A 24573-nucleotide genomic window follows, 5' to 3' on the forward strand; every position below is an offset into this window, starting at 1 on the left:
CCCTAGGAGGCTGAGGCAGGAGGATTGTTGTGAGTTTGAGACCAGCTTGGGCTACAAAGTGAGCTCAAGGCCAGCCTGAGCTGCATAGTGAGACCCTGTTTCAAAACGACAAATATAAATAAAAATAAAGTATCCCCATAGTCAAGGATGCACGATTTATACCAATATATAAATAGGATTTTACTATGCAGTGCAGGCTGGCCTTGAACTCACCATCCTCCTCCCTCAGTCTTCAAAGCACTGGGATTACAAGTGTGCACCACCACACCAAGCACATAGCTATTAATATACTGTGTATAATATACATTCACATACTGGCACACAATTATCCAAGCACTCAGGAGGCTGAGGCAGGAGGATCACTGCAAGTTCAAAGCTCACCAGGGCTATATACTGAGTGCAAGGCCAGCCTAAACTACTGGTACATACAGTGAGAAACTGTCTGAAAAACAACAAATGTATACATATATATTTTCTTCACATAATAATATGCAATATATCTAAGACATAATATATATATTATGTCTTAGATACAAAGTATTTACATGTTGACACTAGTTATCCAGTTTTTTTTTTCCCCCCAGAACCGGGTATTGAACTCAGGCCCTTGTACTTGCCAGGAAAGCACTTATTCTACTGAGCCATCTCCCCAGCCCCAGAATTATGTGTTTTATTATCTATCATTTATATTATCAGTGGGAATGTAGGTAGAGCACTTGCCTAGCATACCCCTGGCCTTCGTTTGATATCAACACTAGAAAACAAAGAAATGAAAGAGAGAGAGGAAAAAAGAAAAAAAAAAACCAGTCTGTGGCATGTGCCATAGTCTCAGCTACTCTAGAGGCAGAGGTGAGGGAGGAGGCGGGGCGGAGCCGGAGGCAGAGGCTGGAGGATGGCTTGAACTCAGAATTTTGAAGCCAGCCTGGGCAAACACAGTGAGATGCCATCAAAATAAAAGAAAGAAATAATAATAATAATAAGCCCGACGTGCTAGCTCGGTCCTATAATTTTAGCAGCCACTCAATAGGCTGAGGCAGGAAGATCGTGTGAGTATGAAACCAGTCTGAGCTACATTTTTGAGATCCTGTCTCAAAAAACAAAGAAAATCATATAATTGCAAGATATCTATTATAATGCATATTTGTATGTGAAAGTATGATTTTTTTACTCATTTGTTGTGTTTTATGGTCTAGCTCAGGCGAGAATATTAGTTCCAAAAAGGCAAGGAAGAATCCCCAGCACCTGGCCCAACTCTTGAGCTCCATAAGGGACAAGGAAAGAACTCCTTTGGCCACCTGTGCCTCAGTGTCTCCATCTGTAGGATGGGTGTGCCTTTTCTTCTGGAGGCACCACTATATTCTGTTTCCCGGTTTCATCCTAGGAGCAGGGCTCCTAGAAATCCTCAGCCCAAACTTAATTTCCTGATGTTCTGGGCGCTGATGCCCACCACGTGCACCAAGCATTGGCAGATAGAACTACCTCCCCCAGCATGCCTCACGCGTTTGGGATGCACCACAACCTGTAGGGGTATCTAGGTATGAAATGGGCGCCAGTGGCCCAAGGGGCAAGGGCAAACTCCCCCTTGGCAAAGCATCTATGGTACGACCCAGACTGGGGGCCCTCTAAGGCCCCGCGCTTCTGAGCTCCGCGCAAACTCTAGTCCTTCTTGCACGACCGAGGTGGTTTGCTCTTCCGTTGCCCCGTGGCTTCTGCTCCTCTCCAGCAGGAAGGCGAGGCTTCCGCCCGGCACAGGGGGTGAGCTGGAGCACCTTGCCCCAATTCCCTGGACAGCATTTGAAGGAGGGCACTCCTCTTATCCCAACTTTAGGATCCTCTAATGGGCGTATTTGGCGGCTCCGGGCCCCGGGGTTAGCATTTAGAGGGTGCGTGCTCTTTTGAGTAGAGCCTTACTAGATGGCATTTGGGGTCGGGGTGGGATTTGGGAGTCAGTTTTGGAGAGCACCCCTCGGGGCAGGACTTGGGGGAATGTTGGGGGAGGCTCTTAGGGTCTGTATATGAATACTCTGTCCGTTTGCAGAATCTGGAGTGTTTCCCAAGGTGAGAGAAGTTTGAGGTTAATAACAGTCAAGGCAGGAATTGAGGGCTTGTTTCACCGCGGGACCTGGTGACAGTGGGCACGTTTGGGGCCGACGTGGCATTGTGAAGATCCCAGTGGCCTTTGTGACCTCACATTCTACAATACTCAGGACTACGAGGCTGGGCAGGTTGGGGCCCAGATCTCCTCTATTCGGGCTGCGAAAGAGACGGTCCGTCAAGCTCTTCCTGAGCAGACGTAAAGCCGCTGGGCCTTAGTTGGCCCGGGCTTTATGTATTATTCATGAGGGGGTGGGGCCATGGTGGGGAGCGGATTTTTTGCCTCTTTTGCACCTGGCCCTCTGGAGGTATCGGTTTGAGAATTTCTCACGCGAGAAATATGTGTCAAAGAGGCGTGCTGAAGGGGTGTTTCAAAGTCTGACGGGTAAATCAGAGTTTACTGATTATTCGTACAGTAATCAGTCAAGGTGAGTAGCGCCCTGAGTTTTCTGAGGCTTTTCTAGAGAGGCTCTTGCATAATTTATAAGGGGCGTGGCGTTTACCTCTATCCAATGGTCCACAGGAGGCCTTCTCTTTATAGGTTCTGGGATTTAAGACCCCTGTCTCTATCAAAGGCCTGAGGTCTCCTGCATTGATCTTTCTGTAATAGTCCAGTAACCCAGACTACCTACTGAGGCTAGGACTGTTTCAAAGATAAATTGGGTTAATAAAGTGGCTAGATGAAGGTAAATTAATCTTAGCCTCATGTACCTTCTTTGAGATAAAAAATGGGCTATGAATCCAGAGCCTCAGTTGATAGTCAACACTTTATAGATAAGGAAAGTAGGACACAGGAGTGGTAAGTAAATTGCCTAAGTTCAGGCAGTCAGTGAATGGCAAAGCTGGGATTCAAACCCGTTCAAGTTCAGAGTCTGTAGTCTAAACCAAATGCCATAATGTCATTTTCCCAGTTTAATAGTATTGCTCCCATTGGGCACATTGGTGTGCCTATAGTCTCAGCTACTTGGGAAGCTGAGGCGAGAGGATCTCTTGAGACCAGGAGACCAATTCAGGCAACAGAGAAACTGGAAAACAAACAAGCCAGGCAACTTAGTGAGATCCTTTCTCAAAGCAAAAAATACAAAAAGGCCTAGGAATATGGTTCATTGTAAGGATTCTGAATTTATTCCTCAGTAGGGGGAACAATGACAAAAACCCACGTCCATCATAAGGTAAGTACTATGACTATTCTGATTTCTAGATGGGGAAACAGTTCTCACAGTGCGAGGTTTGTCTGGTGGCTGGTTACATCCTCACCTATAAATTTTATATTAATGTAAATATAACTACGTTATATGTATATATTTTAAAAATTTAACAGTGCCTGTGGCAGCACTGTTCTTAGGCTCATATCATGATTCATAGTCTCAGATTTTCATAACGTATTTCGTCTCTGAGGTGGATGACTTCTAGTACTGTCATTTTTACAGTTGTGGAAACCGAGGTGCTTGCAAAAAGCATATAGAGTCTGTATTTGGTTGGACCAAAGGAGCCTTGATGCCTGAGCACTTAGTAGGGTGGGGGAGGAACCTCTGCCCCCCCTGGATTTTCCCTGTGGCTCTACGGATCAGATCATAATTTATTGCTAAGGAACTGGAAGGCGGAACCACGTTGCCCTAAGTATAGTGCCATAATCCCTATTTGCTGGGTGGAGCTATCTTGGGTGGCTCTGGCCTCTCTGGTTCATGAATAATTCATGAGCTGGGTGGGCTATTTCTTGACCTCTCTGAGTTTCCAGGTTGAGCTACTGCAGTAGTATCATTCATTATTCAGGAGCCAGGGGAGTGCGCTTTCCCAGCAGTAGCCCCATTTCACTTCTTGCAGAGTATTAGATGCAGCAGTAGGCGGGCCTGTCCCTTTTGTTCCAACCCACTAGTCTCATGCATTATTCATAAACAAGATGTAGCCTTGGTCTCCTTGGCTTCCGGACTGCTGCAAGATCATTGATTATTCATGAGCAGTGGGGTGTGGTTGCCATGTTTTAACATCTGCTTTCAGGTTGCCTGGTGTTAGTCAAGCAACTACCCAACTTTATGCATAATTCATGATCAATGCACTTGGACATGCGGTCCTTTCTTGGTTTGCATAACAGCCTGGCTGCAAAAATTTGTTCTTTATTCATATTCCACGGGGCGTGGCCTCTTGTTTTACCTGTTTTCCTACCTACTTACTGTAATATTAGCCACCAGGTGGAGCCGGTCCCCTTCTAGCCAAATGAGTCAAAAGGAAATTTATACATGATTCATAAGTGGGTGTGGTCCTCTTGCATCCGGGTTCTTGGAGGTGGGAACCTATGTTTTGTTCCGGCCTTAGGCTCCGCCGCCGCCATCTTGTGTCGGCGGCTGAAGGGACGGAGGTTGTGGGAAGACCATACCACTACCGCCGGGGGCGGAGAAGGCGGTGTTCCTAGGTGGCCCAGGCGGCTGGGAGGAGGAGAAGGAGGAGGGTGGCGGCCGGGCTTGGCTTCGGCTCCTTGAGGAGTTGGCGGCGGCGAGACCCGGGGAACCGGCATTGGTAATGAATAGCTTTTCTCAGCACTTGGGCCAGGGCAGGGGTTTTGGGAGGCATTGGAAAGGTCTGGGCCAGCGCTTTGCCCTGTGCGTGAGGGTGGGGTGGTGCTCGGGGTGTGAGCAGCCAGGGATGACTCTTAACACCAGGGTTCAGTGGAGGGTGGGAGCTAGATCTTGGGGTGGGGCTGATACTTGCAGTCTGGGACCATTCTGTTGCCTCTTGTTCTGAAATCTGACCTTGGGGCCAGACCCCCAAGATCTGCTTAGGGAGACAGGTTCAGCATCCTGAATCATCCCGAATCTTGCATCTCAGATAAAAACTCTAGTCTTCCAAAAAGGCACTGGGACTAACATTTCTGATGAAAGCCCCTTACCATTTTATGCCATTAAAGACCTACTTTAGTATCTCCTACTGAATGCCTCCTAGCTATTCATTATCTTCCTGCAGTGGAGCCAGACCTCAGGGAGGGTCTATGTGGCCTTCAGTTTTTTTTTTTTAGCATTTTCTGTCTGATCACCCTCAACACTGTCCTCAGAGCTGCCATGGGGATTAGATCCCCGTGCAAAGCCATTTGTGACTGGCCTGTCTGAGACCTTCCCATATCAGGTCTCCTAGCCCCACCCTGGACCTAGCATCCTCCATCAGAGAACCCCTCAGTATCCGACCATTAGGGACTGCTTTAGTTCCTACAGTCAGCATTTAATGATGCTTTCTTTTAGGGCATTTTTTCTTTTTCATGCTCTAGTGTTGTGACATTACTCCGCTGGCTTCAACATCATCCCCATCAGACATCTTTAACCCTCAATATCTTCCTTCAGAACCTCTGACCAGAAGTCAGAGAGGAGCTATTTGGACACATAATCCTGCATTAAAGATCCCCTGCCAGTATCTACTCTGGTGGATCCTGTTGGCTTCTCCCCTGTGCCAGATACCACCTCCCTAGCCCCACCCTACACCTCACCTCTGTCTTCAAAAATAAACAGGGTTATAAGGTTCTCTTTTTACAGATCTCTTAATTTCACATCAGGCCTCAGAATCTGCTGCCAGATCCTTTAAAGCTCCCTAGCTCCTGTTATCAGCCTCAGAACCCCAGTATCATTGTCAGATGTCCATCCCCGAACTGGCCCTACTTCTCCTCCATCAAAGTAGAAAACCGTCTTCTCAGCGTCTACTCAGAGCTTCTGTGAGGTCAAACATAATTGGTCAGAGAAACCCAATCCACTTGGAGACCTAGCCAGTGTTTGCTTACTAACCTTTTTAAGCCTTAAACTATCTGGGCTCTTCTTCTCCACTCCATCAGAACAGCTGTGGTGCTTTGCATGCCCTGTCAGAAATCCACAGAATCTTTATCTTACATTAGAAATATGTCCCCTAGGGTGTGTCCTTTAGGATTTCTCCCAAATTCCCAGAGGCTACTTCCTCCAGCTACTTTCCCCCAGCGGCTATTTTCCCAGCTTCTTGTATCTAGCATCAGTGTTAGAGATACTTGTCTTCCTGTGAATCCATATGACTTTTGGTGAAAGGTTTTTTTCTGCCATCTGCATTTGTCCTTGGAGGACCCCTACTTCCAGGTCCCACCATCTTCCTGATGGACAGTACTCTTCCTTGCTAGACCACAACCATCTTCCTGCAGCATCCTTGAGTTCTATAGAGCTTCTCCCAGTAACTGATCTGTCTCCTCACAGCCTCTGAGGGCTTCTCCCAAAGAATCCTTTTCCAAACATGGAGATTTGAGTCTTTACTGATACCCAGGCCTTGCTGTCCACCAACTGGGGCTGATAACATCTTTCCCATCTCCCTCCAAGCACCTTGGGCTCAGACATCCATTGCCTGCGTCCCTGATGTTAACATACCTAAGGTCTTCTCAGTTAACCCTTCCCAGGATCCTTGCCGTACCCCAGCTTCCATTCTCTGTGCCCTGGCTTTTCTATCCTTAGCTCTTGGCCTTGTACCTGCCTCCCTCTCAAACCTATGCCAGGACTCCTCCCATGTTTTTTTGGGTGGAGCATGCTTAGACTTCACCATCAGTTTGAGACCCCAGGTAAGTTTTGAAATATTCTGAGCCCCAGTTCAGCTTTGCCAACCAATTCACAGAATCCATGTTCTAGTAGAGACCTGATCATGATTTGAGGAAAAATGTATAGTTCCCTCCTCTGCTCCATGGGGCATGGGGGATGTTTAGCTCCTATCCAGGTTTGTTCAGTGTTTATCTGAGACACCTGCTTGCCTTTAAACAGAGTTACTTCAAATCTTGGCAATCAAAATCCACCTTTGAGCAGTTACCCCAAACTTGTTTAGATCCTTGCTGCCAACAGCACTAGAGTCCAGAGGTGAAAAGTTTAGATAATAAAGAGCTCTCTTGTCCCAGATTACTGCTGATTGAGGGAGTGAGGCAAGGATATATCCCAGGAAACCAAGCAATGACAAGGCAAGGAAATAACTGTAATGAAAGCCTTTGCAGGTGCTTGGGGAGAAGCTCATCTCTTTAGGTCTCTGAGTTCTTTTTTTATCCCTGAGTTCTGACCACAAACCTTGACTGCTTTAATCTTCCTAGTGACCCCTTGAGGCCAGTTCCTTTTGTCCCAGCTCTTGGAGTAAATGGGGCTCAGAGGAAATAAGATCCTTACGTTGCTCAGAGAGCCTGTAAATTGAAATTGGGAACTACCTTTGTCTTCCTCTTAACTCACCAAGTACAGGTTGGTTCTTAGCATCTCAGTAATTTACCTGGTGGCCTGAGGAGGCCCATCCAACTTCCTACCTCCTATTGTTGCCCTCCCCTTTGCAATTAATCCCTTAGCCCTCTTGGCTGAGCCCAGAGCTGGATTCTAACTGTGCATACAGGAAGATTTGGCAAACTGATGCTATGTGACTCTGGGTAAGTGGTGGTATCTGGGCATTTGTGTTTTGTTTAATGTGGGCATGGGGTTATGTAGTTCATTGGCATCATTAGGATTGGACAAAGCCATTTACCCTGTGATTGATAGGCAGTAAGCACTTGAGTAGATGGCAGGGAGCCCTTGTCATTGTGGTTAGTGCTGAAGTGTGACAGGTGCCAAGATGGAGTCTTAGATACACTGGTGGTATGTGGTATGACAGGGTATCAGGAAATGCACAGTATAGGAGTGGTTGTGTAAACAGAAAACTAGGGTATAAGCAAAAGTGCCTAGCTCTGAGCAGCATTGGGGTTGAGGGGAAGTACCCTGGTCCTGTGGTTCTCCAGCATCTGGATCTAGTGTGTCTGTTGTCCCCCCAGAGTTCACTGCCGCAACAAGCTGTATTCTGTCTGCGACCTAAGTGTGACCCTGTGAGCTCAGGCTGTCTCATTTGTCTAGCAAGGACGCTAAACTTGGCCTTGTAGGGTTAGCACCATAGAGAGGATGAAATTTAACACTAGAAAGTGGCTTGAGCCTTAGTAGATCCTATCCTGGTGTGGTCCTGATTCAGCCTCTACACAGGGAAACCTTGATTGCCAAACATCCTAAACATGTCTGTGTGAGCTGGGGGACATTACATGTAATAGTCCAATCCTCACAGGTGTATCCTGAGGGCAGACAAGGCCCAAAATGCTTACTTTGGCATCTGGCACAGGGAGGGCTCCCAGAAAGTGTTGATCCTCACCCTTAAACCTGTTTAAGGGGCACTGGTGCAATGAGTCTTGGGAAGTGTTTTTTCTCTCCCCGCAGCCTTTGGTATTGGTGTAGGCTTGAGTTCTTCTTCCAGAGCTGGGTGGCGCTGAGGGGTTTGGGCTTTGCAGAACTCCCTGAGGCCCACTGGGGCAGGGTTCTCAGCGACCAAGCCTTGGCTTCTTTCTACCCGGCACCCTACCTCCCCTCTTGCTTCTGGGATTAAGTGGGAGGAGAATGAGGAAGGTGGCTGCTTGGTGTTGCTGTCCTCTGGGCCAAGTCAGCAGTATGTTGTTTCTTGTCTTGGTGATCCCCATAAGGAAGGTAAGCCAGACTGTAGGCTGTACTTTAAAGATGAAGAGCAGAGCAACATAGGGGTTAAGCTATACTTGTCAAGGAGTAGCAATAAAGTATCTGAATCCACATCCCTCCTCTTACCTCCCCACAAATACAGTTGTGTCTTTCACCCCTTTGGATTGGAGTCCTTGTGTTATCCTGGGCTTAGGGGAGGCAAATAGCTTAGTAGTCAATAGCATGAATTTGCAAGCCATACCACTGGGGTTCACATCTTAGTTTTTTTTTTTTTTTTTTTTTTTTTTTGGTGGAACCGGGGATTGAACTCAGGCCCTTGCGCTTGCCAGGGAAGCGCTTATTCTACTGAGCCATCTCCCTGGCCCCACATCTTAGCATCTTAGTTCTGACAGTGGTGTAACCCTGGGCAAGTCACTTCTGTCCTGCAAAATGTGGTTGTTAATGCTTTAGTGTTCCTTATCCTATAGTCACATTAAGAGGTAGAAATACATTCCGGTATGCCCCAGGCTTACCTTTAACCCTCTTTTTCTCTGTAGATGTCCAGCTCGCCGCTGTCCAAGAAACGTCGCGTGTCGGGGCCTGATCCAAAGCCGGGTTCTAACTGCTCCCCTGCCCAGTCCGTATTGTCCCAAGTGCCCTCAGTGCCAACCAACGTGAGTGTCTTATTCCTAGAGACTGATAAATGTGGTGAGTGGCAGTGTTTGTTATTGCTCCTGTGTGTCTGTTGATGCCCTGTGCCCTGAAACTGTCCCGGCCCTCCATCCCCAGGGAATGGCAAGGAACGGCAGTGAAGCAGACATAGATGAGGGCCTTTACTCCCGGCAGCTGTAAGTGGGGCAAAGGCCTGGCTGGGCTGAGAGGGGGCCCTCAGAAGAGAATAGCACTAGGGTTGGGTGGACCAGACCCTGACCCAGAGTACCTCTTAATTTGGCAGGTATGTGTTGGGCCATGAGGCAATGAAGCGACTGCAGACATCCAGTGTCCTGGTCTCAGGCCTGCGGGGCCTAGGAGTAGAAATTGCTAAGAACATCATCCTTGGTGGAGTCAAAGCTGTCACTCTACATGACCAGGGCACTGCCCAGTGGGCTGACCTTTCCTCCCAGGTACCTCTTCCTTGCCACTTGTCCCTGCTGTGGCATACACCCCTCCATGTACCACAGCTACTTCACTCCTTCCCTGCTTCTCCCCTCCTTTGCAGTTCTACCTACGAGAGGAGGACATCGGTAAAAACAGGGCTGAGGTGACCCAGCCCCGCCTTGCTGAGCTCAACAGCTATGTGCCTGTTACTGCCTACACTGGGCCCCTCGTTGAGAACTTCCTTAGTGGCTTCCAGGTACTTGGAGCACCACCCAGCCTCGTGCCTGTTCTCCTTTCTGTCTAGTATTGAACCTGCTGGTTTGGTTGCCAAGGTTCATGCTGGGATACCTAGAGGATGCAGGCAGGGAGATAACTGGGCCCTGCTTTATCAGGGGAAGAGGTATGCATATCAACAAGGCAGCATAGGAGGCACCAGCGCATGTGCTGGTTTGCTCTGCCCTGCTGAGAGCCACTGGCTCTCCTAATGTGACTTAAGGCCGGACACTTTGACCCTGTGCCTTGATGTTCCTATTTGCAGACTGGGCATAATTCTACAGAATAGCAGCTGCCACAGTAAATACTATATGGGTGTTTGCTAATTAAAACTTTCAGGTTAAAAAAGGGCTGTGGGAGCTGAGATTTTTGCCCTAGGGGTCCCAGAGGGCCAGGGCACCACGACTACATCCTCATGCAGCAATGGGAGCTTGCCATGGTGGACAGAGATGGGCATTCAGGCTGAGTGCAGAATTGCAGAGACCTACTGAGCAGGCATTGTCTTGAGAAGTAGGAGCAGGTGGGTGTGGTAAGAGTGAGCTCAGGCTTTGGCTGGAGACAGAGTCCTACTTCCTCAGTGTGTCTCGAAGGGTATAGTGGGGCTGTGGGCAGGCAGCAGTGGGTGTTTAGCAAATAGGTGAGTCAGCTATTCTGTAGAATCTGTATCTAGCTACTTCAGCTTTCCTGACATGGTCTGGAAACTTCATTATGTTTCACCCTTGCTAGTTGAACCCACAGAAGATTGCCACGAAAGAGAACTAGCCCCGAAAGTCATTTTCCTCAGTGCCTGGCCTATAGCTATACTAAAGCTGTGCTTCTTGCTTCAATAGGTGGTAGTCCTCACCAATAGCCCCCTGGAGGACCAGGTGCGAGTGGGAAAGTTCTGTCATAGCAGTGGCATCAAGCTTGTGGTGGCAGACACTCGAGGCTTATTTGGGTGAGTGCTACCCCTGTCCCCTTTTCTGCCACTCTTAGACCCAGACAGATCCCTCCATCCCACCCCAGGCTGTCACTACCCTCATCCTTTCTCAGTCCACTCTGATTTTGGATTCCTTGTGTTCATTCTTGTGTGGCCTGAGCATGTCTGATCCCAGTAATGATGGGCTAAATATGCTCAGCTGTGTCCACTGTCCCTAGAAGGACACATGAGGCCTGTGTACATGGGCCATGGGCATTGGTCCTATTGTCTCTCTACAGGCAACTTTTCTGTGACTTTGGAGAGGAAATGGTTCTTACAGATTCCAATGGGGAACAGCCACTCAGTGCTATGGTTTCTATGGTCACCAAGGTGAGGAAGACCAGCCTCAGGGATCTGGGCAGGCAGCTGGCCAGTGGTAGTCCTCTCTGTCTACTTCTGGTTCCCTGAACTTGCCTCTGAAGCTCACTCTTCTTTAACCAGGACAACCCTGGAGTGGTTACCTGCCTGGATGAAGCCCGACATGGGTTTGAGAGTGGTGATTTTGTGTCCTTTTCCGAAGTACAGGGCATGAATGAGCTCAACGGAAATCAGCCCATAGAGATCAAAGTGCTGGGTGAGCTCTTGCTATGGGAGCACCAGGAGAGAGCTGGCTAGGGGTTTGATGTTAGGAGAACCCGTCCTTGAGTCTAGAATCCTTAGGTGGAGACATATCCTGAGTGTTCGAGATGAATCAGAGACAGAACGTCCTGGGCTCCCACCAGAGCAAGTGGACCTAGGGAAGGGGAGCTGAATCGAGTTGGAGTTGCTTCTGGGAGAATGGGCCCCTGTGTATCTGGCTTGAGGAGGAAAAGCCCTCTGGGATTGGAACAGAAAGATCAGAGGATTGAGACCCTTGTGTCCAAGCCAATTTGGATAAGAGCAGAGGTCTTCCAGTTTAGACTTGGGACCAGGGACATAGAGTCTCATGGGGTTTGAGGTAGTTCTAGAGCGGAGAGGAGTTGGTTTTGATGTCCACATGGAGAAGAGATGGCTCTTAGGTCTGAGTTGGGTCAGGGATATTTTCTTATTTTTTAGGTGTCTTGGATTTTAGAGAGGGTGGGTATATTGACAGCCTGCTCATCTACTGTAGGTCCTTATACCTTCAGCATCTGTGACACCTCCAACTTCTCTGACTACATCCGTGGAGGCATCGTCAGTCAGGTCAAAGTACCTAAGAAGATTAGCTTTGTGAGTGTGGGGACAGGGGCAGTGGGCTGTGGCAGGTGCTTCTAGATATTTTGGAGCTCTGTACTCCTTCCTTCTGGTTCTGATGTCCTGCCACCCCTCAGAAATCCTTGCCAGACTCGCTGGCAGAGCCTGTGTTTGTTATGACGGACTTCGCCAAGTATTCTCGCCCTGCCCAGCTGCACATTGGCTTCCAGGCCCTGCACCAGTTCTGTGCTCAGCACAACCGGCCCCCTCGACCCCGCAGTGAGGTAGGTGGGTGGCGGGCTTACCAGGGCAGGTGTCCTTGGTGCCAAAGCCCACTATGCCACAACCTGGCCACCCTCCCTTCTCCTAGAGTGGCCTGACATGTTTTCACTTTGTCACTTCTGACCAACCAGGAGGATGCAACCAAACTGGTAGCCCTAGCACAGGCTGTGAATGCAGAAGCCCTGCCAGCAGTGCAGCAGGACAGCCTGGATGAGGACCTCATCCGGAACCTTGCCTATGTGGCTGCTGGGGATCTGGCACCCATAAATGCATTTATCGGGGGCCTGGCTGCTCAGGAGGTCATGAAGGTCAGTTTGGGTAGAGGTTGGCCTGGAGCCCCTCTTGACTCTTACTTGCTGACTGCCTGCCTGCATCCAGCCCTGATTAACCACTGACTCCTTCCCCTTCATCAGGCCTGCTCTGGAAAGTTCATGCCTATCATGCAGTGGCTGTATTTTGATGCCCTTGAATGTCTTCCAGAGGACAAAGAGGCCCTCACAGAGGAGAAGTGCCTCCCGGTATGTAGATGAAGCCTGGGAAGGTAGCACCAGGGCATTTTCTGGGGAATCCCTTCTCTGACTGTTCCTTCCCTTTCTGTTCCTCAGCGTCAGAACCGTTATGATGGGCAGGTGGCTGTGTTTGGCTCAGATCTGCAAGAGAAGCTGGGCAAACAGAAGTACTTCCTGGTGAGTGACCCTGTTGGACATCTGCTTTGTTCACCATCTCACCTTGACTGCCTCTTCTGCGTCCCAAGGGAGGGTTTTTTGTTTTATACCTGTATCACATCTCCTTTGCCATTTTTATTACCTCAGAGGAAAAACTGGTATAGCCCCGAGATGCCTTCTTCAGATGCTTGTGGGTCATTTCTTAAAGCCCTAGGACCTGCAGATAGGGTACTAGCCTCTCTTCCCCTTTCCTGCTGGCTCCCGGAGGAGTGAGGAATGATGGATGGCTTTGCATCACCCTTTTGTCATCCTGACCACTCCCTGATAATGTCTCTCTTGGCTACTTCTTAGGTGGGTGCAGGGGCCATTGGCTGTGAACTGCTCAAGAACTTTGCCATGATTGGGCTGGGCTGTGGTGAAGGCGGAGAAATTATTGTCACAGACATGGATACCATTGAGAAATCAAATCTGAACCGACAGTTTCTGTTCCGGCCCTGGGATGTTACGGTGAGTTGGACAGGGGTAGGACATGAGTCTTGTCAGCTCACTTTCCTCTTTTTTCATGTTCCCATTTTTTCTGACAGAGCTCCTTTTGCTGCCATTGGTCTTTCTCTTTCTTAGTTTCTGTCATTCATTCAACAAACACTTATTGAGTACTCTTCCATTGAATCTATGATTTTTCAACCTTTTTTCCCTTGACCCTGTATCAGTGCTGTTTGGGCAGTATGTTAGAGGGATCCAGAAACCATTTGCAAGCTTACAAATTCATCAGGACAACTCCTGATGAATAAGCATATGTGTGGCTGTGATTTATTACAGAGAAAGGACATAAGGCACAGTTATTGTGCAAATGGAAAAGGCTCATGGGATGAAGTAGCTACAGGTTTCTAAGAGTGCACTCCCAGTGGAATTGCACAGGACATTAATTTCCCCAGTTACAAGTTATAACAAGATATCTTAACAATACTTGTTATTATACCAGCCAGGGAAGCTTGTTAGAAACTTGGCTGTTCATCTGTAGAAATTCTGGAGTCCCAGAAGGAAAGTATTCAGCATAAACTAGAGTATTAGGGGCCGGGGAGATGACTCAGTGGAATAAGTGCTTGCCTGGCAAGTGCAGGGGCCTGAGTTCAATCCCCGGTTCCCAAACAAAACAAAAATATACTAGAGTATTACATGGACAGTTTAAGCACAGTGAGTGACTGTTACCAGGTAGGGAATGACTGGAATCTTTCAGAAATCCAAATTCCCAGACTATAGCCGAGGGCCAACCTTGGAGTCAGGCCTTTCTAAAGATTATAGTCTTGCTGGGCGTGGTGGCACACGCCTGTAACTGTATAGCAAGATCTTGTCTCAAAAAGACGGGGGAGAAAGAAAGATTATAGTCTAATCAGCCAGGGTTTTTCTTACAGAGAGAAAACTGATTTGTAAAGGATTCTGTCTGGGAAGCCTTCTATAGAGGACAGTGTCATTTTTGCTTGTCCCTTTTAGCTGATTCATTTATTCACCAGATAGTTTCTGTCTTCAGGGGAGTGAGAAACATTAGAAACATAGTTTCTGGTGAGAGAGCCGATCTTAAATAACTGCTACAATGTAGCAACAGTAAGGGATACAGTTAGTGTTGGTTATAGCTCTCTATAAAGACAACAGCAAACAAGGGAAGTTGGGCATGCCAGAGAGGTTGGCTTATAGCTTTGATTATGGTGGTTAAGGAAGACTTCCTTTTCATGAATTTCTGGGGGCAGGGGTATTAGACTGTCCTCTTCTAGTGGGGAACAGTTTTCCAGACCCTGATAACCATGGAGTCCTGTAGAAGAGGTCCTGGGTGCCACCTCAGTTTAACCAAAGTGGTCATGGGAGCCAGGGGTGTGTTCTGGAAAGAGGAGGGGGTGTGGCCAGACTTGAGCTTTGAAAAGTCCCTTCTTGTCTGTGTGCCAGCACCTGGTTGGAGTTGGGGAAATCCAAAGCTGAGTGCTGTTAACTGAAAAGCAATAGGTGTTGGGTAGGCAACAAAAGAAAAGTACTGATGTTAAGTGCACCATTTTCAGGTGATACTTGTCCTCTGCTTTCCTTTTCACTGAGGTGTCACATCTGTCATAGTCCTGGTCATGTGGCATTGACATAATATGTTTCTCTTGCTAAATCAGGAGGCCTCCTGAACTCAGCCTAGTTCTTCAGCATTAAATAAATCCTTGAGTGGACAGCCCTACATGTTTGTTGGTGAATGCACAAATGATTGAGCTCTCTTTCCTCATCCCTACCCTGAGCTACACTGTTTCACCTCTGTAGAAATTAAAGTCTGACACAGCTACTGCAGCTGTGCGCCAGATGAATCCACACATCCGGGTGACAAGCCACCAGAACCGTGTGGGTCCTGACACAGAGCGCATCTACGACGATGATTTTTTCCAAAACTTAGATGGCGTGGCCAATGCCTTGGACAATGTAGATGCCCGTAAGTCTGGAATCAAATGAGATCAGGGGCAAAGTTGTGTGTAGATGAGGACTGCTGGTCTTCCTTTCTTCTTCCTGTCTTCTTTTCCCTCTCACATCATCATCTCTGCCCTCAGGCATGTACATGGACCGACGCTGTGTTTACTACCGGAAGCCACTGCTGGAGTCAGGCACGCTGGGCACCAAAGGCAATGTGCAGGTGGTGATCCCCTTCCTGACAGAGTCCTACAGCTCCAGCCAGGATCCACCAGAGAAGTCTATCCCCATCTGTACCTTGAAAAATTTTCCCAATGCCATTGAGCATACCCTTCAGGTGAGTGCAGGGAGGGGGTGGAGAGCAATCTGCCAGGCCCTTGGCCTTCAGGTGTTGCAAGCCTAAGACAGCTTTTTTCTCCAACCTCCCCTCTCCTACTTCCCACCTGCCAGCCTTGGTTTCTAGTGTGACTCATTCTTTTTTTTCTTTAAATTTTTTTAATATATGAGAACATAGGGGCCAGGGAGATAGCTCAGTGGCTTAATCGCCTGCCTGGCAAGCACAAGGTCCCAAATTTTATCCCTGGTACCCCCCTCCCAATATATATATATATATATATCATCACACAGGCAAAGTAATTCAATTCAGACTTTATCATAAAACTATTAATATTTATCTGAAGGTGACTTATAGCCATGGCCAAATCAGTCATGCTGCTGATTTATCTTCTTTTATTTTTTTGCTAATTTATCTTCAAAGGTTGTCTCATTCTTTTTTTCTAATTATATAGACAAGTATAAAGAATACTGTGATGAATATTCAAATACCACCTTTTACCTAGCTGAAACAATTGTTAATGTTTTGCCACATTTTCTTTTTAGATGAATAGTTCTTTTTTGTGGTAGACTGTGTCATAGTATCACATTTTATTTCATATTATTTTTGTCTGCCTCTGCAAAGTAATGTCGTATAATAAGTTCTGCGGACCTCAGCACTGTTGGCATTTGGGGCTGGGTGTTTCTTTGTCCTGAGGGTGTTGTACCATGTACTACAGGATGTTTCTCAGCATCCTTGGCGTTTATCCACTTGATGTCAATAATGCCCCCTTGCCATTATAACACCTTAGAATGTCTCCAGACCTTGGCAGATGTGTATATGGGGGGCATCAAACCCAGTTGAGTAGTGCTATCTAACTGAATCAGCATTTTCATGAAGAAAAAATTAATAGTCACTAAGAAAAAATTAATAGTCACTTTTTGTTTGTCTTTTTGAGACAAACTCACTACGCAGTTCAGATTGGCCTTGAAGTTACTTTGTAGCTCAGGCTGGTCTTGAACTCTGGCCTCAGCCTCCCAAGTGCTGGGATTACAGGCATGTGCCACTACTTCCAACATGTTTTTGGTTTTAGTCTAATTTTTTTTTCTTTTTTAATTTGTTGGTAAAATATACTTAACTGATATATTTCCTTTTTTATCAAGGCACAACATATGGACACTAAAGTACATTTTACTAAATTTTTTAATGCATAATCCTGGTATAGTCACTGCCTAGATCATGTTTGTTGGTTTTTAAATTTAGGTACTAGGAGGAGCGGGGGAAGTTTGGGGACCTCCACTTTCTCAGAGCAGCTCTTGCTTGCTTTATTCAGGCCTAGGCTTTCTTGTGATGTAGAAAGCCTGTTTTGTCAGCTATCACTCCATGTTATCCATTTGCTGTCTGTAGTGGGCTCGAGATGAGTTTGAAGGTCTCTTCAAGCAGCCAGCAGAAAATGTCAACCAGTACCTTACGTGAGTAACTCATGCTGTCTCATCCTCGTCCCTGCCCACCAGCCATGCCATACAGTCTGCTCTCTACCACTGTCACACTGTTGGGGGTTGGGACTAGTTTTCCATGGAAAAGGTGGGATTTCCCTGGAGCCTCTTCTAGGTGTCGCCATGTCATCCTGCCCTTCTGCCCTCTACACCTCCTGATAGAGACCCTAAGTTTGTGGAGCGGACTTTGCGGCTGGCAGGTACCCAGCCATTGGAAGTGCTGGAGGCTGTTCAGCGCAGCCTAGTGCTGCAGCGACCACAGACTTGGGCAGACTGTGTGACCTGGGCCTGCCACCATTGGCACACCCAGTACTCCAACAACATCCGACAGCTGCTGCACAACTTCCCTCCTGAGCAGGTAATGCCCATTGCTGGATCCATTGGGCCACATGTATTTCCCTACAACAGAGCCTACCAAGGGCTTTCCATGTGGCTGCTCCTACTTACTAGGCCAGCCCTGGCCAGTACCCTGAGGTAAGGGGATCTCAGAGAAATGAGTAAACCAGACATGTGTGTTCTGGTCCCTAGTCTTAGATGTAAGAGATAGTTTGTTTCCCTTACTATAATGTGGGCGAAGATATATGTGACTCCTCCTCAGGGCTATAAGGAACTTGAGGAAAAAGATTCTAGAGATAAGAGCACAGGAGTCTGTGTTCAAATCCCAGCTATCTTTGAGCTTGGATATGTCACTTCTCCCTGCACCAGTTTCCTCAGCTGTTACCTAAGAGCAATGGTAATCTACCTCATGAGGTGTCATGACAGTTGATTATTTTTTAAGTTAGTACTGTTCCAGGGCTGGGGATTTGGCTCAGTGGTAGAATGCTTGCGTAGTAAGCTAGAAGCCCTGGGTTTGGTCCTCAGCACCAAAAACAATAAAAAAAATCCCTTAAGTTAGTACTGTTCCTGGTAGTCCATAAGAGTCTAGCACATAGCTTTCTGTGATGTTCAGAGTAAGTGCCCTGGAATTGGTAAGCTGTTTGCTCAACCAAGTCCCTGGTTCATCTTGGCTTTGGAACGTCCATCCATAGGACACTATAGGATAGGTCTTTGTGATCAGCCCTAGTGTTCTTTGATTGCCCAGCCAGGTATAGTGAGCCAGGGCACATCCAGGTGCAAGGTGATAAGTCAGGATTGTCAGAGAGGCCTACTCACAGGTTCTGCTTCTCAAAAGTTTGCTGTGTCTCTTAGCTCACAAGCTCAGGAGCTCCATTCTGGTCTGGGCCCAAACGCTGTCCACACCCACTCACCTTTGATGTCACCAATGTAAGTCTCTTCCCTGGGAATCTGAGGGTCAAGTGGAGGGTGAGTGGGTGGAAAGGAAGTGGTGGCCCCCCACTTAAGGACTGATATGCTCACCTTGCCCTGCTGTGCTTTCCCCCAGCCCCTGCATCTGGACTATGTAATGGCTGCTGCCAACCTGTTTGCCCAGACCTATGGGCTGATGGGCTCTCAGGACCGAGCTGCTGTGGCCACACTCCTACAGTCTGTGCAGGTCCCCGAGTTCACCCCCAAGTCTGGTGTCAAGATCCATGTGTCTGACCAGGAACTGCAAAGCGCCAATGCCTCTGTTGGTGAGGGCCTCATCTGACCCCGCTTTTTGATCCCAGGCCTGAGATGACCCATGCCTTCCTTTGACACCCCCCTTTCCTCTGCCACATGAAGAGGGTTACTTGGGCCAAATTGTCTCCCTCCCATCTCCTTCCTAATTTCTGGCTCTCAGAAAAACAAGCTGTTTGTTCCTCTTGCTCTGTGTATTTGACTTGGTTTGGCTTCTCTGTTTTTTCTTGACCTGTTCATCCAGGGACTGTGATCTCTATGAGTGGTCTCTTTCCATTGATATCTGCCCACTGTGTCCTTCCAAATCTTCATCTCCCCATCTGTACTCTCCCACCCCACTTGTTTCTCTTCATCTTCACCCCAGCATTGCCCTCCATACTGGTGCCTGGTCCACATGTTTATCCACCTGCCTTCCGTTATTATATTTGTCATGCATCTGTAACTCCCTGTCTTCCAAAATATCTTCCCCTTTCTGTTCTTTTTGTATTTTTCTAGTCTTTCCTTCCACATTTGCCTTCATCTCCACGTAGTCCCATCTTTTTCTTTTTCTTTTTTTTTAATTTATTTATTTATTTATTTATTTGTGTGTGTGTGTGTGTGTGTGTGTGTGTGTGTGGCCAGCTCAGCCCACCAGGGGGCGGGGCTGGCTGGCATGTGGTGCTGGGGTATCGACCCATGGTCCCTGTGCTTTGCTAACCTTGTTCTAAGTAGGTGCTTTAGACCACTGAGCCATTTCCCCAGCCCAGTCCCATCTTTTTCATACATTCTCTCCCACCTGTTTGTATATATCAAAGCCCTTTCTCTTCCTGTCCTCCCTCCCTCTCCAGGTCTTTTCCTCCACTGTCACATCTGTGCATTTCTTCTCATCTCTGTTTATTTTTTTTTATCCCCTCTCCCATCTCACGTCCTCTCCCATATCTCTGCCATCCTCCACCATTCTCCAGCTATACCTCTCATTTTGTCTACTGCTCTTCCTCTGCTTTTTGCTGTTTCTTAGGTTTGCACTCTGCTGTCTTGCTTTACTTTTCTGCTCCCCCACGATGTCTTCTTTCCAAATCTCGTATCCTTCTGAATACTATTTTGCCCCACCTTAGCCTAGATCTAAAGGGCTTATGTTGTCCTTCTGTTTGTTCAGATGACAGCCGTCTAGAGGAGCTCAAGGCAACGCTGCCTAGCCCTGAAAAGCTGCCTGGATTCAAGATGTGCCCCATTGACTTTGAGAAGGTGCGGAGAGAGGCCCTGGGTAGGGCAGGGGTTTGGGCTGAGCATCCCCATAGGACTGGAGAAAATAGGTCTCTGGGGACCTGGACCTAGTCCCAGGTGTCTGTGGTGATGAGATTGTGGGCCTACCACACTTCTCTGAGTGGGTAGATATTCCCAGCTCTCTGTGATCTGAGAGAGTCCAATGAGTAACTGTAGTAGAGGATACTTATGTCCCCTGGGCCCGGAAGCCTCTTCCTCATCTGATCCAATCTCTTATTCATAACAGGATGATGACAGCAACTTCCATATGGATTTCATTGTGGCTGCATCCAACCTCCGGGCAGAAAACTATGACATTCCCCCTGCGGATCGGCACAAGGTGAATTGAATCTAAGTCTGACATTCCACCTCCTTCCAGGCTTGGATTCCCTTCATTCATCCCTTTTTTTTGTCTTTTAGAGACAGGGTTTTGCTCTGCAGTTCAGGCTGCCCTTGAACTCTCTTTGTAGCCTACGTTGTCCTTGAACTTTCAGGGATCCTCCTGCCTCAGCCTCCCTAGTGCTGGGATTACAGGCATATGCCACTAGACCTGGCCCATGCCCTTCTATCAATACTGAACCTCTTGCCACTTAACTACCACTTTCCTTGGTTCCTTCCTGTCTCACAGAGCAAGTTGATTGCAGGGAAGATTATCCCAGCCATTGCCACAACCACAGCTGCTGTGGTTGGCTTAGTGTGTCTGGAACTATACAAGGTAGTGCAGGGGCACCGAAAACTTGACTCCTACAAGAATGGGTTCCTCAACTTGGCCCTACCATTCTTTGGCTTTTCTGAACCCCTGGCAGCACCACGGCACCAGGTAGGAGCCTGCCTCAGGAGGTGGGTTTGTGGGTTAGGGTGTGTGTCTGTAGAGCTGGCTAGTTTTATCATACCCTGTCACCAGGTGAGAGTTTCTTCAGTGTACATCTTTTCAGGCCTTGTTCATTTGTACATTAATCACTTGAGTGGAGAGTATGCTGTGCTTCTTTGCCTGTGGTGGCAGTCATCAGAAATGATGAGGGCCGAGGAGATGGTTCAGTAGAATAAGCACTTGCCTGGCAAGTGCAAGGGTCTGAGGTCAATCTCTGGTTCTGCTAAAAAAAAAAGAAAAAGAAATGATGAGATACTTTAATTATGCCCTTGGTAGTATTGGGGTGTATGTGTGTGTGTGTGTGTGTGTGTGTGTGTGTAAGGATGGATAGTATTGGTACTGGACCCAGGCCCTTTACACTGAGCTACATTCCCAGCCCTCCCCATCCTTCCCTTATTTGCAAACAGTCTCACTAGGTTGCTAATTTGTTCAGATTGGCCTCAAAGTTGAGATCTTCCTGCCTCAGCCTCCCAGAAGTGCTGGGATTACTGGCACCTGGCATCACACCTCCCCTTGGCAGGTTATTAATAACTACATGATGGTTGCAGCTGACATTTAATTCTTTTTTTTTTTTTTTTGGCGGAACCAGGGATTGAACTCAGACCCTTGCACTTGCTAGGGAAGTGCTTATTCCACTGAGCCATCTCCCTGGCCCCATGACATTTAATTCTTACTGTGCTGGGTGCTATATTTGGTTCATCTACTAATTCATTTATCAAGCATCTACTATGTGCAGGTAGTCTTTTAAGTGCTAAAGTTATATTTATCAAATAGGTTATATAAATGACATGGTAAATAACTTTGGAATCCCCCAAAAATAGCTTTAAAGAGAATTTGAGATTAGCAGGGCTCAAGGGGATGGTTTTTAGGGTTTGATGTGATTTGGTGCTGGAGGAACCGAACCCAGCAGCTTGAGCATACTAAGCACATGCTCTCCAACTAACTACACCCCAGCCAGGGACTTGGGACTACAAATGTGAGTTGGTTAGGAAAGCCTTGCTGAAAAGCTGATGTGTGAGCTCATATGGGGAGGAGGTGAACGGATGAGCAGTGTGGGCCTTGATAGAGGCTTTGGGACCAGTCTTGCAAGGGTGTTGAGGTAGAAATATGCCTAGCGTGTTGGAGCAATAAAAGGCCACGGAAGCAGAGGAAATAAGAGAATTCGGGGTAGGAGATGAGACTAGGGTTTCAGTGTTGGAAAGCTTTTTGTGTCATCAGAGGATTTGAATGGTTTCTTGAGGTGATGTGGAGGCTGTGAGAGGGTTTTGGACAAAACTTACTGTGTGTGCATGACTGTGGGGTTTGCCCTCTGAAGTAGTCCCATCCTGTTCTTTTTCTGCTGTAGTACTATGACCAAGAGTGGACGTTGTGGGATCGCTTTGAGGTACAGGGGCTGCAGCCTAATGGGGAGGAGATGACCCTCAAACAGTTCCTTGACTACTTCAAGGTAAAGCCCCTTCCTCACTTTCACCCTACCAGGGGGAATGGAGTGTCCAGTCCACTCCATGATACTACTGTTCCCCATCATTTCCCTCAGACACAGCACAAATTAGAGATCACCATGCTGTCCCAGGGTGTGTCCATGCTGTATTCCTTCTTCATGCCAGCTGCTAAGCTCAAGGAACGGTTGGATCAGCCGTGAGTTATTGCAGGGGCATGGGAGAAGGAGTTCTGTGTAAATGGGGGAGGGTGTGGGGCTCACATTGCAGCTCTCCCACTCCTGTCACTGTCCTTCACCTACTCTTTCCCTGACACCTCTCTCTCTTGCTTTGTACATCTCTCACCCTCTGCCTGACTCCTGTCTCCAGGATGACAGAAATCGTGAGCCGTGTGTCGAAGCGAAAGCTGGGCCGCCATGTGCGGGCGCTGGTGCTTGAGCTATGTTGCAACGACGAGAGCGGTGAGGACGTCGAAGTCCCCTATGTTCGATACACCATCCGCTGACCCCTGTGTACTCCAGGAGGCTGACCCTACCCCCTTCCCTCAGACCCCTTCCAGCCTCAGGTTCCCATTTGACCTCTGGCAGTGGCTCAGCCAGCCAAGCCTGGTGTTCCTTTATCAACTCCTTACCAAAACCCCTCTTGCCACTTTTCTCCTTTATTTGGAACCTGAATCCTAATAAAAAAGGTATTAACCCAAAAAAAGCCTGCTCTGCTAGTTCCAGCAAAGAAAGGGGCTTCCTGGAGATTTCTGGTTCAGATGGTAACCCCATGGGCTCAGATCCACCCCAGCTGCCGCATTCCTGGGAAGAGGAAATGTGGGAATTGCCACCTCTTCCTGTCCTCTGCTTAGCAAAGCATGGAGGCTCTGGTGAATCCATAGAGAGCAGGTGTTTGGGTCCATGTTCCTTTAGTATTGATTAGTGCTGGGCTTGAATCTGGCCTTCCCTGTGTTGTAGTTGTCAACCCACTTCCAACCCTCACCGAAGAGGAAAGTTGTGGCAAGCACACAACCAGGGCATGGTCAGCATGTCTTATGCCCTTGGGGCAGATCCCTTCCCACCTGGCTTGGCAATGAGGCAGACCCTTACAGTGATGTTTGATTGCCATTGGTGTTGGGAATGCCTTTGGCATCCTTAGCTCATCTCCCCTGGGGAGCTTAGGGAGTGCCAGTGCCTTCAGGCATACTCTGCAGCTCCCCCATTAGGGACTGAACCCAGGACCTTCACACTGAGCTATATCCCTCTTTAAATTTTAAGATAAGGTCAACATAAGTTGTCTAGGCTTTGCTTAAATTTGTGATCCTCCTGCCCCAGCCTACCAAAGTGTTGGGGTTATAGGCATGCACCACCACACCTGACCGTTGGTTTTTTTTTTTGAGTAGGAAAATTTATTGGAGAAAAGGAGATAGGAGTGGGAGAACAGGGAATAGGAACAGCTCCTGAGAGACAGGAGGGGTTCTGAGTGATTGCCCACACCTGGCAGTTTTTATGGAAGTTTTTGGCTGAGTATCTGGAGAATAGGCCGTTTTCCTGCTCCTCCTGCCCTTGTGAGCCACTGACCTGCCTGTCCTTCCCTTGAAAGGTGCTTAGGCCTCCTTGCATCAGGAGGAGAGCTAACTGGGGACAGAGAGGTAATCATTGGTTAGCACAGGCAGCAAGAGGCTCACTGCAAGCCTTGCTGCACACTATCCTTAATCTTGTCTGTGTGCTCCAAACAGTTGAAAGCTCTAGACTGGCTACACACTGCTGCAGTTTTGCCTTCCTCCATTGGTACTGGCTCCTGGTGCCTGAGGATGATATCCATTCATACTTTTGTCCTTCACCTAGCTAGAAACCAAACAGGATCCTTCACTCCATTTAAACCTGAGTGTCAGCAATACCTGTCCCCCATCCTGGCTCAATTCCCATTAGAATCTGTCCCCATATGTACCTTCTGGGCCAACTGCTATCCTCAGATGCAGTGAATACCCTTATTGACCTCATGACTTCTTGGCTTGCTTTGTTTGGGTAACCTCATTATCCCATAGTTACTTTTTCTTTTTTTGAGACAGAATCTTGCTTTGTAATACAGGCTGGCTTGAAGCTCACTGTAATCCTGCCTCAGCCTTCCAAGTGCTGGGAGCCTGTGATGAGTCATCCTCCTTTTGCAGCACTAGGAATTGAACCTAGGTCCTTGAGCTTGCAAGCACTGTACCACTGGGCTATGGAGATGCCCAGACCTTGTTTTATTTTGAGACAGGATTTTGCTAAGTTATATAAGCTTTTCTACAACTAGC

General features: G+C 47.8%; 1 protein-coding gene across 3 annotated transcripts; it reads left to right on the forward strand.

The window, feature by feature from the left end:
- Window positions 1-1588: 1588 nt before the first annotated feature.
- Window positions 1589-22991, forward strand: Uba1 (ubiquitin like modifier activating enzyme 1). Of its 3 annotated transcripts, none has more exons than XM_004633501.2 (26): window positions 1589-1755; window positions 9077-9193; window positions 9309-9367; window positions 9475-9643; window positions 9739-9873; window positions 10721-10827; window positions 11088-11178; window positions 11290-11422; window positions 11939-12036; window positions 12138-12284; window positions 12414-12590; window positions 12696-12800; window positions 12888-12968; window positions 13299-13454; window positions 15237-15402; window positions 15518-15714; window positions 17098-17162; window positions 17349-17544; window positions 18375-18449; window positions 18568-18757; window positions 19879-19967; window positions 20233-20325; window positions 20614-20805; window positions 22202-22303; window positions 22394-22494; window positions 22665-22991. In XM_004633501.2, exons 2-26 carry the CDS (start codon window positions 9077-9079, stop codon window positions 22798-22800), a joined length of 3177 nt encoding a protein of 1058 aa, XP_004633558.1. In that variant the 5' UTR covers window positions 1589-1755; the 3' UTR covers window positions 22801-22991. The 3 variants fall into 3 exon arrangements, with proteins under 3 accessions (XP_004633558.1, XP_023573529.1, XP_004633557.1); XM_023717761.1 differs by lacking the exon at window positions 1589-1755 and adding an exon at window positions 1996-2058; XM_004633500.1 differs by lacking the exon at window positions 1589-1755 and adding an exon at window positions 4390-4608.
- The last annotated feature ends 1582 nt before the right edge of the window (window positions 22992-24573 follow it).

This window comes from Octodon degus, unplaced genomic scaffold (assembly GCF_000260255.1).
Source record: "Octodon degus isolate 3935 unplaced genomic scaffold, OctDeg1.0 scaffold00055, whole genome shotgun sequence".
NCBI lineage: Eukaryota > Metazoa > Chordata > Mammalia > Rodentia > Octodontidae > Octodon > Octodon degus.